The 19,713-nt window shown below is 36.3% G+C and overlaps 1 protein-coding gene across 2 annotated transcripts in view; it reads left to right on the top strand.

Annotated features, from left to right (window-relative positions):
* The window catches only part of SGO2 (shugoshin 2), a 42,534-nt gene that overhangs the window by 5,144 nt on the left and 17,677 nt on the right, over positions 1 to 19,713 (top strand). For both annotated transcript variants that reach the window (XM_059168476.1, XM_059168475.1), the window contains exons 2-5: positions 440 to 574; positions 2,389 to 2,564; positions 3,390 to 3,467; positions 11,954 to 12,039. In XM_059168476.1, coding sequence (XP_059024459.1) covers positions 442 to 574; positions 2,389 to 2,564; positions 3,390 to 3,467; positions 11,954 to 12,039 — 473 coding nt within the window. In that variant the 5' untranslated portion in view covers positions 440 to 441. The remainder of the gene's footprint in view (positions 1 to 439; positions 575 to 2,388; positions 2,565 to 3,389; positions 3,468 to 11,953; positions 12,040 to 19,713) is intronic.

Raw genomic sequence — 19,713 nt, 5'->3', positions numbered from 1 at the left:
CCCACATTCTTGGGAGGTTAGGGAGATGCTTGCCTGATTGGATGTCTCCACCTGGCGTGGCTCATCCTTGTATTCTGGGCTCTGTTACCTCCCCCTGACCTGACATGTCCTGGTATATGGGCTCTGTTATCAGGGGCTGGTCAGTCATATTTTTCTGGTTTCCCAGACTTGTTTCTAAGTAAGTTCCTTGGGGGTGGGGGGCAGGGTCAATCTAAGTTTACTGCATAAACAACAAAATGGCTTGCTCTGGATAAGTAAGCCCTTCCAGTGACTATATGCATACTTTCAGATCTGTACAAAGGGTTTTGCAAATACTTAGATACAAACAAATTGTATCACCTAAGTCATTATTGTTACCTTTTAGAATGTATTTATCAGTTATCCTTTTTTCTTTTATTAATTAGTACTCTGATTTCTGTCTTTTTTGTTTCTATTTCAGTGATGGAGCACCCAGTGATAGACTCTGGCTCACTTCTTACTTCAGGAATTAAGAGACATGTGAAAGACAAAAGAGTTTCAAAGACTGGGAAGCTGAATGTTTCCCTTGCTTCAAAAATCAAAACAAAAATATTAAGTAAGTGCCATTAGCCCTTGGAGAATTGATATAATATTTGGTACTTTATTTTATTAAGTATAGAAGTGACTAAAATGACTATTTTTGTTAACTGATACATTTTGTCCATTCACTCCTTCCTGTATCCTTCAACTCCTGTGAGCTGAGTGGTTATGATGATTTACCCTCAGTGGTGACAGCAGAATTTTCAGCAGTAAGGCTGGGGTAGCCTAAGGCAGCTACCTCCTACACAGCAAAGAAAATACCAATGTGACATTTCTGGAAAAGAGCTAAAAAAAAGTGACACATTGTGCTTGCGTGCTGTAGCAAGAGGATAGATGATGGATGATCTAGACGTGGCTGGCCCAGATAGAGTGTGGTAGTGGGTGGTTTTCATGAGCCGAAGCTCGTGAGGGTGCTGAGCCTTTGGAGACAGGGTTTCATGGGTTGTGGAACTAAGATTTTAGAAAGGAAAAAAAGAAGAAGAAGTGGGAAAAACTGCCAAGATAAATTCTGATCACTTCTGAAAATTATCTCAGTGGTTCGTATGTATCTTAGCAGGATGGGGAGAAGAGGTTTCCTGCTGGTATAGCCCCTGTGAAGGGTAATCGTGCATGCCCTGTGAAATAGCTAAAACTTCTGAGTATCTTTAAATCTTAATGTTTCTCCTACCCAGCTGTCTAGGGTCCTGTGGTATATTAGGCCCCCCCATTCAGTGGCTATTCCTCTTCTGTTGAGCAGGACTGTTGGACACCCATTATTATGAAGGAACATGCTGTGTTTGAGGAGTGCAGCAGGAAATATCACCCTTTAGCTCTGGAAATCCAAAACCAGTTCTAATCTATTTTTGTGTCAAAGGTGGCTATCTGAAACTGCTTTCTCTACACCAAAGATAAAGTACTTTTTTGGACCCTGTTTTTTAGATGCCCAGACATTCCCTGAGTGTTTAAAAAATATACTTTCATAAGCGTATCTTATAGATACTATATTTCTATTCAGTGGGATATGTTATTGAGTAGTGGCATTTAAATAAAAATTATGAAAATGTAAGTATGCTGTCTGTATACTGAGGGAACATACTATATTTAAGGTGGACTTTACCAAGGAATTCACAATTAAATTTCTCTGCTAACAACACAGAAACATTTCTGATATAAATTATATTTATATGGTGTTTGGAAAGAGAAGGGGTCAAGTTTAGATTACAGTAAATGTCTAGAAATAAGAGTTGGATGTTTAGGGTAGAGATAGAAGATCCCACAGGGTTTAGATGATCTGTCCAGCCTTACAGTAAGTATGCTCCATTTCACTCAAGACCTTGAAAAATGGACTTCAAGAGCATTAATCGATAATTTTAATTTGTTAGTTTTCTGAGTCACAGAAACCGGCTTAAAAATTTTGACAGATTGGCTACCCTAGTACCTATGGGATATCTCCAGTTAGAGCTTCAGAATCAGCTTCTCCATTCTACCTCCTAGTCCAAGTAGGAAGGCAAGTAGGGCAGCAGGTGTCAAGGCTGAGTTTTGGTGACTGGTGGAAACATCTAGGATACTGTGTCTGTCCTTGACATCTTTTGTCCCTTGACTCTGTATTCACAGCAGTCTGTATTCCTCACAGCACTTTCATTCTTCATCTTCTGTCTAGCTTTTATTTCTGCAGATCGAAACTCTGGATACATTTTTTTTTTTTCAAAACTACATCTATACTGTTATTCTATTGTTTTCTAACCTTTAGTGAAAACTTACAATATACTGTGCCTAAAATAGTTTCATTAAAGATATGAAAACTTATGAAGCTGTAAGTTCAATATTAACTTCTTAAAAATTTTTTTACAGACAATTCTTCTATCTTCAAACTTTCTTTAAAGCACAATAACAGGGCATTAGCTCAGGCTCTTAGTAGAGAGAAAGAGAATTCTCGAAGAATTACAACTGAAAGGACGCTATTGCAAAAAGAAGTGGAGAAACTGAATTTTGAGAACACGTTTCTTCGCCTGAAACTAAATAATTTGGTATGGAAACTATATTGTATTTGAATTCTGAATTATAGACTGATTATTAGCTATATTTTTATAGAAGCTCTAAAAATGTTTTTCAAATCTCCAATCAATATAAAAAATTATTGAAAGAGTATGCCATATTAATGAACAAACTGTTAATGGGTAGTGGAATAGGTGTCTTAAGTCTACATCCTGAATGTGCAGTTGGGGCCCTGCAAGCCAGTGTAATACCTTGATCAACATTCGATTGTTTATCATTAGCAAAGCTTGATGCATTAATATATTTTAAGAAGGTGGACATAATTCTTCCATTGAAAGAAGGGGAGTTCCCAGAGTGTCTGTATTCTCTTTTAACCTCAGCATTCCCCTGGCTACACAGCAAATAGCATGAAGATTGTAGTCATCGCTTTCACTTCCAACTCTGTCCACAGACGGGTCAGCAAGAGCCAATGGTCAGCTAGGCTGCAACTAGAGTTCTAACTCTGAAATGAGCAGAAATTAATTGAAAGTGGAAAAATTGATCTATTCCTGAGTGTTAAGTTGTCTAACAAACTGTTCATTTTCCATAGGGTGTATTATTATTCCAAGAAGATAGAGAAATGTTTGTAAGAAAATTTATAATTGAGAGCTCAAAAGCAATCAAGGGGTGAGAGAGAGAGAGTGTGTATGTGTGTGTGTGTGTGTGTGTGTGTGTGTGTGTCTGTTTGAACTATAGAATGTAGCACCATTTTAGCTCAATATGATCTCAGTTATTTTTTAAGTCTTCTCAGCTGATGGTATCTCCTTAAATGTATGAATCTTAATTGATTAAAAGAGGTCTTTATTTTCTGCATACAGAATAAGAAACTTATAGAAATAGAAGCACTCATGAACAATAACTTGATAACTGCAATTGAAATGAGCACACTGTCTGAGGTAAGTCGAGTCTTTGTGTAAGTGGCGAAATTTTTTAAGCATTACTAAGGATAGTCGAGATTCAGTAGCATCAAGGTTGGAGATTCATATTTTAAACTTTGTGCAAAGAAAGGATGATAATATTGATTTTAACTGGCTAATGGCACATTATCACTTGGTATAATTGTTTATTGACATTTTTATGTAAAAATTAGGTTTTGATTAAAACACAGGATTAGACTGTTCAGTGAAACATAATGGCCCCTAAACCACTAAAAAACATAGAAGACATTCATAGAAAGGTAGTCTTTCAAATTAGAAAAGAGTTTGTGTTGCTAAAAAATGGGTGGGTACAATTGAAAAACGATTTGGGGAAAAAATTATAGAGAGATGCTACTATACACCATTCTCTAAAATAAATTTTCGATGGATTTAAATAAAAAAGGGGATATATAAAGTAAGAAGAAATTGTAAATAAATTCATGTTAGATAGGAGAAGACTTTCTGTACCTAGAAATAAAAATAGAAAGATTGAAGCCATAAAGGAAGCTATTGATGGATTTTCTCAAAAAAAATTTTTTTTTAGAAGGCTAAAAATGAGGGGCACCTGAGTGGCTCAGTGGGTTGAAGCCTTTGCCTTCGGCTCGGGTCAAGATCCCAGGGTCCTGGGATCGAGCCCCACGTTGGGCTCTCTACTCCACAGAGAGCCTGCTTCTTCCTCTCTTTCCCTGCCTGCCTCTCTAACTACTTGTGATCTCTATCAAATAAATAAATAATAAAATCTTTTTAAAAAAGGAAGGCTAAAAATTATAAAAATTAAAGGCTAGTGCCAGACTGGGAAAATTAAATAGCGGATAAAGCATTGATATTAATGATTAAATAGCTTTTATAATCTATCACAAGGAAAATCAAATCACCAGAAATATGAGGAAGAGGAAAGGACCAAATACTAGTGAAATTAATTCAATTATCTAAATAGGGAAAATAAATGCTAAGAATTAATAACGAATGAGAAGGCAAAATATACATAATAAACTGAAGAAAGGGTAGTGGAGTCCCAATTTTAGGTAAATTAAATAGATTCTAGAGGCAGTGCTTTAGAGGGCAGCTTTTAAGTGGAATTGCCTGTGTTTAGATCCCAGCTCTGTAACTTCCTGGTCCTGTGACCTTGGCCTTTAACTCTTTGAACCTTAATGTCCTCTTCTGCATGATGTAGATGATGATGTAGCATATCTATGAAGAATTACTGTAATTGTTAAATGGGGTGAGCGTGTGTCCTGGCAATAGGAAGAATGCAGTAAATGTTAGCTGTCATTACTTTTTTATTATTGTGTCTATATCTTCCTGTGTTTTCTAAATTTTCTGCAAATCTCTCCTTTTAAAAACTTTTAAAAGTCATTTTTTGGGCCGTTAAATACATAGTCCTTGTAGTAAAAAGATAGAAACTCAACCTATGTGATCAGTGTTTAGCTCCTTTGTCAGTTTTATAAAAGCTCACCAAAGAGTGCGTACTTTATCACCTAACTTAATCCACATTTGGATAAGGAAAGGATTTGTATAACTGTTCCTGTAGAAAAATGCTCACAAGACATGTGGCTTCTAGCGTTATTATAAATTTGATACCTAGTACAACCAGTGAGCTGAGATGTGCCTTATACATTTAGTACTCTCTAAGGAGAAGAGATGCCATTCCCTAGGTGGGGAAAGTCAGGGAAGGAGCTCTGTGTTGCTGATCAGCTTGCAGGGCTGAATTGAATTGCCCTGAATAAATTGCTAAGACTAGAATCAGACATAGCTATAGAGTTAGGACAGGAATTGACTTGGGGAGTAAGAGAAAGAAGCTAATTAGTTAGCAAGACCTGGAAGAACTGTGGAGAACAGTTAGCCCTAAAAACATTGCTCAACTATTTGTTTTGAGTTACTTGATATGAAGCTCCTTCCTTCCACTGGTTCTTTAAGGAAAAGTCTTTAGTAAGTAAGGTCAGCATTGTTCCCAGATGCTTTTTGTGTGGTTCTCTTTGGAGAACTCGAAGAGGACTGAGATCAGCATCTGGACTTAGGAGAAGGACAAGAGAGTAGATGCAGAAGCTGGATGGTGAAGGGACAGCATACAACTTTGGTGTCTGCTTTCTTGTTGAACAGACTAACTTTTGCATATCATGTTTCGAGTTTTGCGGTTCCTTTTCTTTTTGGTTGGGGGAGGGGATGTTGGCGAATGTAGACATTCCAATATCAGAACAATATAGCCAAGTATAGACAGAAGGCTCACACGTGCCTCTGTTCTGCTTTCAGCTACTTTCCTCTTTATCCTTTCTTCGCCCCATACCTCATAGGGGTAACTGCTTTGTTTCTTTATATTAAAACAAAAACATTAAATATATTCTTTCTTACACAAAAGGTAACATACTAGCCCTACTTGTACTATGCCTTGCTCTTTTTAATGTGACATATCTTGTAGATCTCTCCATATGATTACCAGAAATCCTACCTCATTCTTTTTTAAGTGCTGCTTAGGATAGATCTAGAATGGACTAATATAACTAGGCTCTGGGTTGGACACTTGGGTTGTCTCTTGCTCTTGGCTTGACATTAGTGTAGAAAGCCTTTTCCTCTTGCATTATTAACTTTTCCCTCCCTTCTGGATTATTCCCATCCGGATGCAAAAATGTTATCTCCTATCTCCCATCTTTAAAAACAAAAACAAAAAAACCTTTTACTCAGATCACCCACCCCTAGCTCCTCTCATTTTTCTCCTTTATAGCAAAACTCTTTGAGCGAATTGTCCTCACTGTCTCCAGTTTCTCTTGAATCCATACCAACCAGGCTTTCACCACCACTCTTCGGAAAGTGCTCTTCTGAGAACTGATCTCCACATTACCAAAACCTCTAGATATTTCTCAGTCCTTATGTTGGCCTTCATGTGACTTTTACAGTACTACATTCTCCTAAGTTTCTTCCTATCACTCTGATTGTTCTTTTTCAGGCTGTTTGCTGGTCCCTCTTTATTTTCCCAACTGCTAGATTTGGGGTACCCCGGAACTCCGTTCTTGTACTTCTCTCTTCTAGCTACACTTGTTCCCTAAGTGATTCAATCTCTCTTCTAGCTACACTTGTTCCCTAAATGATTCATCCATTCTCCTGGATTTATAAATTAGTAGACAGAGAGGCAGGCAGAGAGAGAGAGAGAGGGAAGCAGGCTCCCTGCTGAGCAGAGAGCCCGATACGGGACTCGATCCCAGGACCCTGAGATCATGACCTGAGCCATCCAGGCGCCCCCATTCTCCTGGATTTAATTGTTGTTAAATACTCATGACTCCCAGATTTGTACCTGTAGCCTGGCCATCTCCTTTGAACTCCAGACAATATCTAGTCAACTACCTATTTGGCATTTCTCTTTGGATGTCCAAGAGGCATCTTAAATTTTACATTTGCCACCAGACCAGTTCCTTTAGAGGTCTTCATCTCAGGTAATTGCAATTTTGTTTTCCTATTTTTTCCTCATACCCCATACTGGATCCTTCAGCAAATCCTTCTCGTGCTGCCCTAAAAATCAGTCCAGAGTGTTACCACTTCTCATAACCCTGACTTTGATCACCCATACAAGCTACTGTTTTCTCTTACCCAAGTTTTTTGAGTGGGATCCCAGCTTGGGCTTCTTGCTCCTGCACTTGCCTCTATATTCTCTTTCCAGCATAGCAGCCAGAGAGACCCCATTAAAACTCCCCAGTGGCTTCCTCTGTCATCTATTGCCCATTGTTGCCTGAAAATTGAAACTCAAAGTGTTCTTTCTCTCACCTCGGTGACTACTCACCTCCTTCCACTCTAACACCTTCGATCTGCAGACCTCCTCCCACTCCTCACACATAAGCAAGCTGCCACTTCAAGGCTTTTCGACTTGTTCTTCCTTCATATGGCCTACTCCCTTCCTTCAGATCTTGACTCAAAAGTGACTTCAGTCAAGACTTCCCCAGCAACCCTAAATAAATCTGAGCCCTTCCCCACCTCTGCCCCAACATTTCATGTTCTGCTTTTCTTGCCTTCATTTTTCTCCTTATCACTTAACACTATATGACACATAATTTTACTCATTAATTTTATCATTCATCTCTCCAGAACATAAGGTTCTTGGGTATAGGATTTTTATCTGTACCACACCAATGTCTAGAACATACTAGAAAGCAATAAATTATAATAAAATGTTGGATACTGCTTCCCCATTAAGAATGATCCTTTTTTTTTCAAGGCTAATGTACATATTTGTAATATTTAGGGTTAGGGTTAGGGTTAGCTTTTTAAATAAAAAATAAATATATTTAAATTAGTTTTTTAGCATCTATAGTAATAAACATATGACCTTTCTTTTTAGATGTATTAATATGATGCCTTATATATTTTTTAAAGGTTTTATTTATGTATTTGACAGACAGACATCACAAGTAGGCAGAGAGGCAGGCAGAGAGAGAGGAGGAAGCAGGCTCCCTGCTCAGCAGAGAGCCCAACTCGGAGCTCAATCCAGGACCCTGAGATCATGACCTGAGCCGAAGGCAGAGGCTTTAACCCACTGAGCCACCCAGGTGCCCCTGATGCCTTATTTTAATAGCTTTCCTAGTTTTGCAATTATGTAATAAATTTAAAAAATGATTTGTTACTGTGTTCCTAAATTCCTTTTGCCAGTGTTTTTTTAGGAATTGCAATTAAATTAAATTAAATTGCTATTCATAAGTAAGGTTTTCTTCTTACACAGTCTTTAGCCATTGATAAAAAATATTATAAATACTGAACTCAGGAAAAGAATTTGTATGTTTCCTTCTCTCTGCGATCTATAAAATTGATACAATATCAGAAATATTTTTCCTTAAATGCTTTTTAGAATTCCCCTGTGAAACCTCAGTCTTTCTTTGTAGGAAAGGTTGTTCTTTGTTCACTTCATTTCTTCTACGGATATTGGTTTTCTTGGGAAAATTTCTCTTTTGTGGTCAGTTTTATTGATTTTATATTTCTTTAGAAAATTACTATTTCATTCGTGTTTCAAATTGATTTGCAGAGTTGGCCAAAGTACTCAGTCATTTTAAAATTTTGTCTGTTTTATTTTTCCAGTTGACTAATTTTTTTGTATTTGGGCTTTACCTTGATTTTATGTCCCAGTAGATTAGGTAATTGTGGCTTTTCAATTTTTTTCTTTTAAAAGAACCATTTTCTGGATTTTTTTTTTTTTTTTTAATTTTCAATTCTACCATTTTGGTGTTTCAAACTTAATTAATTTTTGCTTCTTTCTTTAGTAATAAGTCATTTCTTCTTTCCTGTGGTTTATTTTATTGTTACTTCCTTAACTGAGGTAGGTCCCTACTTTATTTTCTTAATTCCTAACTCTGTAGGAAGGTACCATTTTTGACACTATGTGGAAGATTTTTGTCTTTAGTTTTGGTAAATTTGACCCTGATGTATCCTGGCATAGATTTCTTGGAGTTTATCCTTTTTGGGCTTTACTCAGCTTGAATATGCAGATTGGTTTCTTTTGCCAAGTTTGGGGCATTTTCAGCCATTATTTCTCTAAAATTTCTTCAGTACTGCCCTCTTTCTTTCCTTCTGGGACTTCAGTGACATGAATGTTGTATCCTTTGTTATGGTCCCATAAATCCTTGAACCTCTTCGTTATTTTTCAGTCTCTTCTCTTGCTCAGATTAGTGCTTTTTGTTGCTTTATCTTCAAGTCCACATATTTCCTCCACCTTTGTTTTTGAGTCCATTGAGGTTTGTTTTGTTTTGTTTTGTTTTATTATGTTAGTCCCCATACAATATGTCATTAGTTTTTGATGTAGTGTTCCAAGATTCATTTTTTACATATAATACCCAGTGCTCCATGCAATCCATGCCCTCCTTAATACCCATCACCCGGCCAACCCATACCCCCACCTCTCTCCCCTCAAAACCCTCAGTTTATTTCTCCGAGTCCACTGTCTCACGTGGTTCGTCTCCCCTCCGATTTCCACCCCCTTCATTTTCCCCTTCCTTCTCCCTCCATTCTATTCCTTATGTGCCACAAGTAAGAGAAACCATATAATTGACTTTCTCTGTTTGACTTACTTTACTCAGCATAATCTCTAGTCCCATCCATGTTGATGCAATTTTTAATTTACTTTCTTTTGGTTATTTTATTTTTCAGTTCTAAATTCCCACTTGGTTCCTTTTTATGTCTTCTCTTTATTTGCTGAGACATTCTGTTTATTTGCTGCGGTTTTCTGTTTTTTCATTTAAGCATGTTAGGGATTGCTTATTACAGCATTTTTATGGTGGCCGCTTTCAATCCCTGTTAGGGAATTCCAGCGTTAGTGTCATCTTGGTGTTGGTGTCTTGATTGTCTTTTCATGTTCACATTTAGTATTTTCAAATTTAGGCCTTTTCCCAATTCTTGGTATGGTAAGTTATTTTATATTATATCTTGGACATTTGGGTATTGAATTAAGAATCTCTAGCTCTTATTTAAACCTTCCTTCTATTTTAGCAGGCTCCCTCTGACATCATGCCTGTGGTAAAGTGCCCCCTACTGCCAAGTTGGAGGGGGTCAAAGTTTGGGTTCTTTACTCCACTTCTATTATCACCCTGGGAGGGGTGTCTCCTGATTGATGGATGGAGCTGGGAGTTCAGGCTGACACCACCCTGGCTGGGACAGAGGGGAGTGCCTCATGACTTTCTGGCCTCCACTGACTGCAGGATTGCAGGAGTTATGAAGTGGGGGAGGTTGTTACAATTGCAGAGGGTGAAAATGCTGACTTTGTGCTAGATCTCTTCTGTCACCACCTTAGAAGAGAGGAAGAGGGGCTCCTTGTTAGTCTGGAGTCCCTGTGTGTTCTCCACGGACATTGTTGGCACAGGGGGTGTTCTCATTACCACTGGACTGTCCTCCCTCTCCCTGACCTTTTCAGACAGTACCACTGGTCTGGAGGAGAGCTGGGCTTGTTAATAGCCTGGTGAATATGGAAGTCTAGGCTCCGCATTTGGCCTTTGCACCTTTGTCAAAAGTTAATTGACCCCAGGGCACCTGAGTGGCTCAGTCCTTAAGCATCTGCCTTCTGCTCACATCATGATCCCAGGATCCTGGGATTGAGCCAGCATTGGGCTTCCTGCTCGGTGGGGAGCCTGCTTTTCCCACTCACCCCTGCTTGTGTTCCTCCTCTTGATGTCTTTCACTCTGTCAAATAAATAAAAAAGAAAAAGAATTAACCCAATGTGTGGGTCTGTTTCTGGACACTTTTGTATTTCATTGATCTGTTTGTCTTTCTATAGGCTAATACTATACTATCTCAATTATCATAGCCCTCCAACTTTGTTCTTTTTCAAAGTTGTTTTAAGTATTCTGTGTCCTTTGCATTTCCATGTGAATTTAAAATTAGCTTGTCCAGAGAGAGTCAATTATCATATGGTTTCACTTATTTGTGGAGCATAACAAATAACATGGAGGACATGGGGAGATGGAAAGGAGAAGGGAGTTGAGGGAAATTGGAAGGGGATGTGAACCATGAGAGACTATAGACTCTGAAAAACAATCTGAGGGGTTTGAAGGGGCCGGGGGTGGGAGGTTGGGGGAACCAGGTGGTGGGTATTAGGGAGGGCATGGATTGCATGGAGCGCTGGGTGTGGTGCAAAAACAATGAATACTGTTACGCTGAAAAGAAATTTTAAAAAAATTAAAAATAAAAAAAAAAATAAAATTAGGTTGTCAATTTGGCCATACTCTTGTTTCTATTATAGGTTATCACTGTAATAGGAAGACATGGTTGTGGATTGTGTGATTTTACGGTCTTTATTAAATAATTAAAACAGGTTCAAAAAATGTTACAAGAAGATTTAGAAAATACAGATAAGTGAAAACTTAAAAGATGCATTAAAATCCCCCAGACTATTAATTTTTTTTTTTAAAGATTTTTTATTTTATTTATTTGTCATAGAGAGAGAAGCGAGAGCAAGCACAGGCAGACAGAGTGGCAGGCAGAGGCAGAGGGAGAAGCAGGCTCCCTGCCAAGCAAGGAGCCCGATGTGGGACTCGATCCCAGGACGCTGGGATCATGACCTGAGCCGAAGGCAGCCGCTTAACCAGCTGAGCCACCCAGGCGTCCCCCCCAGACTGTTAATTTTAAAAGTTCATTAAAAAATATAGATTATAAAATGCAATAATATATTATATAATGCATATGTAGATATGAGCATATGTAGAGATATGTAGAGATACCACATGTAGGGTATACATGACATGTATTTATTCATATGCAGAAATGAACAGTTTGGGAGTTTATATACCAAAATATTAGTAATGATTATTTTGGGGGGCATGATAAAGGATGAACTATGTTTTAACCTTAGCACACTATTCTCTTTCTACTATTGAAGACTAATGCCAGAATTGTTGTATTACTATTGGTATACTTATATAATTTGGTGCTTTAATAACAACATTTAATGAGATTAGAAATTATTTTTCCTTTTCATTTTCTTTTTCCTTTTCAAAAATAGTTTCATCAGAGTCCCTTTCTACTGTCAACCAGCAAGAAGAAACGGCTCAGTAAACAATGCACATTGATGCGTCTTCCATTTGCGAGGTAATTGCTTCAAACTTGGTGAAATACTTGCACACTTCTAGCTAGATAAGACTTTGACTAGTTTTTATTTCTTTTCTTTCTCGAAACCTAGAAAAACATTTAAAAATAAATAACGAAATACTTGTTAACATTGTACCAGTAAAAGAAATTGAAGGTATAAGCTAATAGAGCTAAACTAATATTCAGCTTCCCACAGACTCTACAGAAGAAAGAGGCAAAGGTGAACCTTCAGTTTCATGGGTTTGAATTATGTTGGTTCAGAGTGTTCAGATTTTTACATAGCACATTCAGTGTTTGTGTGTGTTACACAGGGTTTGGGTTTCATCAACGTGTAGTTGCCGAGCAATGTAGGAATGAGATGGTCTGTAGTTTCCTGCTATAGGTCGTATCTCCAGGGCTGCAAGAAGACCAGCCCATCAACTGAGTAGCCACGAACATCTGTAGTATCCTGCTGCTTTGTGGTTCTTTCCTAGTCCCCTAGGTCCCCACTGGCATCATGTCATTTGCTGGGTAAATCTGATGACTATTTCTATCTTCATTATCTTGCGTACTGCGAGATACGAGAATTCCTGCTCTTCTCTATCTCCAGCAACACTTGTTATTGTCTGTCTTTTTCAGTTTAGCCATACTGAAGGGTATTATGTGGGGGTTTTATTGTTTTGTTTTGTTTTTAAGATTTTTTATTTATTTTATTTGACAGACAGAGACCACAAGTAGGCAGAGAGGCAGGCAGAGAGAGAGGGGAGGAAGCAGGCTCCCCGCTGAGCAAAGAGCCCGATGCGGGGCTCGATCCCAGGACCCTGGGATCATGACCTGAGCCGAAGGCAGAGGCTTTAACCCACTGAGCCACCAAGGCGCCCCTTATGTGGGGGTTTTAAATTTAATTTCTGTGATAATTAATGAAGTTAGGCACCTGTTTCTATGTGTTTATTTTCTTTTTATTAGGTTGTCTTTTTTTTTTATAGATTTGCAGTTCTTCCTATACATTATATATAAATTCTTTGTGCATTATCTTTTACTCTTTGACTTGCCTCGTCAGTCTCAATGGCATCTTTAGATGAACAGAAGTTTTTTATAAAAATCTAATGTATATATCTGTATATCTGCTTATCCGCCCCCCATGGTTACTACTTTCTGTGGCCTTTTAGAAAATCTTCACCAGTTGGAATGCCATGAGGCATTCTCTTACATTTTCTTTTAAAAGCTTAATTGTACCGTGACAAATATATATGGATCAGTCCATAGCAAGCTTTAGCATTTTCCCTTTTACATTTAGATCTTCAGTCTACCTAGAATTTGAGGTATGTTGTAAGGGAAGTTTCATAATTTGTTTCATATGAAAATCCTGTTGACTTTGTATGACTGGATGTGTATATGGATCTGTTTCTGAACTCACTGTCCTAGTACATAAGTTGTTTTGTCAGTACTACACCATCTTAATTACTAGCTTTATCATGAGTCAAGATTTGATAGTGTGGGCCTCCATTGTATTTATTCATGTCTTTATTCTAGAATATTATCTTGACTCTTTTGGCCCCTTTGCATTTCCAAGTGAATTTTATACTCAACTTGCCAGTTTATACACACATGCACTTAAACGCACACACACACACTCTCTCTCTCTCTCTTTTGGAATTTTGATTAGGATTACGTGTAATTCAGTTTGGGGAAAATGGACACTAAATAAAATTGAGTGTTCTATCTGTGAACATGGTATATCATCATTTATTTAGATATTATGTATTCTCAGTTTTGTAATTTCTTGAATAGTTACTCCACATCTTAGATTTTTTCTACTTATTAGATATTTAGTGGTATTCTGAATCTTATTGTTTTAGAATTTCATTTCCTTCTTGATGCTAGTATATAGAAATAACAGCTAATTTTTCAATATTGACCTTGTTTCCAGTGACCTTGCTATTAATTTTAATAGTTAATTTGTAGGGTTTTTTTTTTTCATTTTCTATGAGTATAATTTTATTATTTACAATAGGGACAGTTTGTCCTCCCCTTCTGTTTGTAGGCCTTTCATTTTTTTCTTATCTTGTTGCAGTGACTTTTTGTTCAATAATTAATAAAAGTACTAATGGTGGACATTCTTACTATGTTCCCATTATTTAATATGTTTGCTTTCGGGTTTTGTTTTTTTTTTTTAAGATTTTATTTATTTATTTGACAGAGATCACAATTAGGCAGAGAGGCAGGCAGATAGAGAGAGAGAGAGGAAGAAGCAGGCTCCTCGCCAAGCAGAGAGCCCGATATGGGGCTTGATCCCAGGACTCTGGGATCATGACCTGAGCTGAAGGCAGAGGCTTTAACCCACTGAGCCACCCAGGTGCCCCATGCTTATAGATTCTCCTTACCAGATAAAAAGTTCCTTTGCACTCCTGATTCTCATGAATGGCTTTTTAATGTCATTATCAAAAATATATTACTATTTTCTTTTTTTCTATTAATGTAATTTTAGTATTTTTTTCTATTAATGTAATGAATTTTAAGGATTGATATTTGAATGTTAAATCACCATTACCTTTCTGCAGTGAACTGCTCCTGATGATACATCCTTTCGATATATCACTAAATTTTACTTGGCTAATTTTTCAAAGGATTTTTCCTTGTATGCTAATAATAAAGATGCTTTATATTTCTTTTTTGTAATAATTTTTCAAGTTCTGGTATTTATATTATGCTGGTTATGGTAAGTGAATTGATAGTGCACTAATTTTTTTGTTTTCTCTAAGTATTTATGTAATTTTTTTTTTCCTTTTAATGTTTGGGAGAAGTTATCTGGGACCTCCAGTTTTCTTGTGGAAAGGTTTTGATAACATCTTATTTCAATAGATACAGGAATATTCAGATTTCTATTTTTTCTTATGACAACTTCATTAATTTTTCATAAAGTTTGTCCATTTTATCTAAAATACCAAATTATTGGCATATAGTTGTTCATACTAGCTCTAGTTACATGTTTAATGTTTGTAGGGTATGTAGTAATGTTCTCTATTTCTTTCTTAATATTGACTATTTGTGTTTTATAAATTTTTTCTTGATTAGTTTTACCCTAAGGATTTATCAGTTTTGTTTATCTTTGCTAAATGAATTGTCTTTTGAGCTTTGAGCTATGTTGGTCTTTCTTTTTAGTATATTTATTTCCTGTTGCATTTAGTCTGCTCCTTATTATTTCTTTTCTTCTTACTGTTTTGCTTTTTCTTTTTTAAATTTATTTTTATTCTTTCATATCAATTTAAAACTTTTATTATTACTGTTTTTGTTTCTTGAGCTAGTTTAGATTATTAATTTTCAGACTTTCTTTTAAAAAATATGCATTTAAGGCTTTTATGTAAGTACTACTTTAGCTGCACCCCACAATTTTTGATATGTCATAGCCTTTTTATCATAAACTTCAAGAATATTTTTTATTCTCTATTCTGATATGTCCTTTAACCCATGGATCATTAACAAGCATATTAAATTTCTGATCAACTGGGTACTTTTTCTCTAATTACTTTTTGTTTTTGATTTCTAGCTGATTTCCATTATAGTTTCAAAACATAGATCAAATGATTTTAGTCTTTTGAAATATATTAACACTTGCATAAGGACACAACTTGGTCTAATTTGGTAAATATTTTGGGTGCATATAAAAAAAGGTATATTTTGTGGTTGCTAGATGCAGTACTTTATATATGTCAGTTTTGTCAAGTTTATTGATTATATTGTTCAGAACTTCCATATCTTCTTGCTTCTCTTGTCTGTTCTCTCAGCTCCTGAGAGAAATGCATTAAAGTCTCCCACACTGATTATGGATTCATCTATTTTTCCTCTTAGTTTTGTCTGTTTTTGTGTTACGTATTTTTAAGTTGTTAGTTGCTGCATTTAAGTTTAGGATTGATTTGTTTTCCTGATGACTTGTTTATCAGTATGAATTATTTCTAGAAACGATTCTTGCCTTAAAGTCTGCTTGTCTGATATAACATTTCCCTGCTTTATCTTTTTCTGTAATTTTACTTTCAAACTGTTATATTTAAAATGCATATAAGTTCTTTTTAAAAAAAAAAAGAATTCATTGTAATATCTTTTAATTAGAATATTTAGTATATTTGCATTTAATATTATTGACAATATAATTGGATTTATATCTGCCATCTAGCTATTTTCTATTTGAGCAACTTGTTTTATATTCTTTATTCTCTAAATAAAATACTTACCATTATTTAATGTTTTTATCTGTTAACTTGTTTTCTTCTACTCTTCCTACTCCGGTGATAGCAACATTCATCCTTAGATTTTTTTAACTCTTTAATACCATACATACATATATTTTAATCCCACAATGTACTACTTTCATTATTTTGTGTGGTCAAGATTCATTTAAATTACCTACATATTTAACTTTTCTATTTTTTCATATTGCTTCCTGCATTTTTTTTATAAAGATTTTATTTATTTGAAAGAGAGTGAGAGAGAGAGCACAAGAAGGGGGACAGTCAGAGGGAGAAGCAGACTCTCTGCTGAGCAAGGAGCCCAACACAATGCCGGGCTCCATCCCAGGACTCCAGGATGATGACTGAGCAGAAGGCAGATGCTTATCTGACTGAACCCCCCCAGGTGCCCCACTTCCTGCATTTTTTAATTACATTACCATTCACAGTTGTTTTCACCTGTTTTATTGAAGTAGAATTCATAAGTAAGCTGCCTTCATTTTGATATTCCTTTTTAAAATAATTTTCCTTCTGCTGAAAGAAATTCGTCATCATTTCTTGCAGTGCAGGTCCTGGCGGTGCATTCATTCATCTTTTGTTTTTCTGGGAACGTACTTATTTCATCTTCATTATGAAGAGTATGTTTGCAATTATAAAATTTGATGTTGGGAATTACTTTTCAGCAATTTAAAGATATTATTTTATTGTCTGTAACTTATGTCTTTTCTTTTGAAGAAGTTAGCACCTTTTTTTGCAAGTTGAAGAGACATTCATTTCTTATTCTGATTTGCTCAGTGTTTTTATAATGAATTTGTATTGAATTTTATAAAATTTTTCTTCTGTATCTGGGGAGAGAATCATGACTTTTCCCTTCTATATCTGGTTTCTTTGATGTTTTTTCTGTTTTTCTTCTATTTCATATTTCACTGGTGTCTCCTCCTTATTATTTCTTTTATTCTTTTTTTTTAAAGATTTTATTTATTTGACAGAGAGAAAGAGATCACAAGTAGACCGAGAGGCAGGCAAAGAGAGAGGGGGCAGCAGGCTCCCCGGTGAGCAGAGAGCCTGATGCAGGACTCCATCCCAGGCCCCTGGGATCATGACCTGAGCCGAAGGCAGAGGCTTAACCCACGGAGCCGCCTAGGCACCTCTATTTCCTTTATTCTTAAAAACTGAAATATACGTCACCTGTTTGGTAATGTGGTGACTTCAATTTGTGTTAAACCAAATTTATATCTCTCAGATAAATTCCACTTGGTTGTGGTGTATTATTCTTATTATATATTAATGGATGTGATGATAACTTTAAATTTTTTATCTGTGTTTATAAGGGATAAGTCTATAATCTTACTATATCTTTGATGAGTTGGGTTTTTTTTTTTTATAGGTTTTATTTTTGTGAGACATAGAGAGAGAGAGAGAGAGTGTGTGTGTGTATGTGTGTGTGCGTGCACGAGTGGGTGAGAGGGGCAGAGGGATAAGCAGACTCCCAGCTGAGCAGGGAGCCCAACATGGGACTCCATCCCAGGACCCCCCAGGAAATGACCTTAGCTCAAGGCAGACGCCCAACTGACTAAGTCACCCAAGCACCCACCCCCTCTTTGAGTTTTCAAAGGAGTTGTGCTGGCTTTGTAGAACAAGAGAAGAAGTATTCCCCCTTGACGCATTTTTTCAAAGAGTTTGTACAACTGGTATTTCTTTCTTATGTGTTTGAAAGAATTAACAAGAAAAAAATGTGGACCTGAGTTTTTAATTATTAATTTGATTTCTTAAATAAATACAGGGCTTTTTAGATTTTCTCTTTCTTTTCAGTCAATTTAGAAAATATTTGTTTTTCCAGAAAATCATCCATTTCTTGCAGTCATGTTTATTGGTATATAAAGTTAATATGCCCTTATTATTCTTATGCCTGTCTCATCTGTAGTGAGGTTCTTTCTCTCATTCCCGATAGTGGTAATTTGTATTTCCTTTTTTTTTTTTAAATTTATCAAGATAGCTGTAGTATTGTCAGTTTCTGTTCCATTTCATCTTTCATTGGTATCTGCTCTTTATTTCCTTCCACTTATTTTTTAAATTTGAGGTATAATTCACATAACAAAATTTGTCATAACATGAAGTGCATCTTTTTAAAGTGTACAGTGGATTTTAATATGATCATAAAATTTTACAGTCCTCACCACTAATTCCAGAATATTTCCATCACTTCAGAAAGCCTATGTTCATTTGTAGTCACTTCCCATTCTCTTCTTCTCCATCCCTTGGCAGTCACTAATCTGTTCTCCGTCTCTGTGAGTTTCCCTATTTTGGACATTCTGTATGAATGGAATCACACAATATGTGGCCTTTTTTTTTTTTTTGTAAAGATTTTATTTATTTATTTGACAGAGAGAAATCACAAGTAGACTGAGAGGCAGGCAGAGAGAGAGAGAGAGGGAAGCAGGCTCCCTGCTGAGCAGAGAGCCCGATGCGGGACTCGATCCCAGGACCCTGAGATCATGACCCGAGCCGAAGGCAGCGGCTCAACCCACTGAGCCACCCAGGCGCCCAATATGTGGTCTTTTGTGTATGGTTTCCTTCACTTAGCATAACATTTTCAAGTGTCATCCATTTTGTAGCATGTATTAGCACTTCATTCCTTTATATGACTGGATAATTTTCTCATTTGCCTTTACCATATTTTGCTTATCCATTCATTGGTTAATTAACATTTGTGCTATTTTACTTCTGGCTATTATGAGTAATGGTGCTGTGAACATTCGTGTACAAGCTTTTGGGTGGACATAGTTTTCAGTTTATGCCTACAAGTAGAGTTGCTGAGTCATAGAACTGTATGTTTAACTTTGGGAGGAACCACCAAATTGTTTTCCAAAGCTGTTGCATTGTTTTATATTTCCATCAGCAAAGTGTTAGGGTCCCAGTTTCTTTGCATCCTCACCAACACTTGTTACTATCTACCCTTTTGATTATAGCCATCTCATTGGTATGAAGTGGTGTTTCATTGTGGTTTTGATTTGGATTTCCCTGATGATTAAAGATAGTGAGAGTACTTTCATGCTCAATATCTTCATATTGAGCATATTTTCCTGAGCATTTTATATCCAGAGCATTCTCTTTTGGTTATCTTTTTCTCTAGAGTTTGAACACTTTTTCCTATTGCTTTATATTTTGAATAATATTGGATTGTTTCCTGGATTTATTGTGAGTGTATGTTGTAGAAAGTCTGAATTCAGGTGTGTTCCTCCAAGTTTAGTGTTTTTATTTAATTTGTTAATTTAATTTAATTATCTAATTTGTTATTTATTTAAAGATTTTTATTTTATTATTATTTTTTTAATTTAAGATTTTATTTATTGATTTGACACAGAGAGTGAGAAAGAGAGCACACAAGCAGGGAAAGGAGCAGAGAGAAAGGGAGAAGCAGACTCCCTGCTGAGCAGGGATCCCTATGCAGAGTTTAATCCCAGTACCCTGA

The sequence above is a fragment of the Mustela lutreola genome, chromosome 3 (assembly GCF_030435805.1).
Source record: "Mustela lutreola isolate mMusLut2 chromosome 3, mMusLut2.pri, whole genome shotgun sequence".
Taxonomy (NCBI): Eukaryota; Metazoa; Chordata; class Mammalia; order Carnivora; family Mustelidae; genus Mustela; species Mustela lutreola.
The sequence above is the reverse complement of the archived record's forward strand: the minus strand, read 5'-3'. Positions and strand labels throughout refer to the sequence as shown.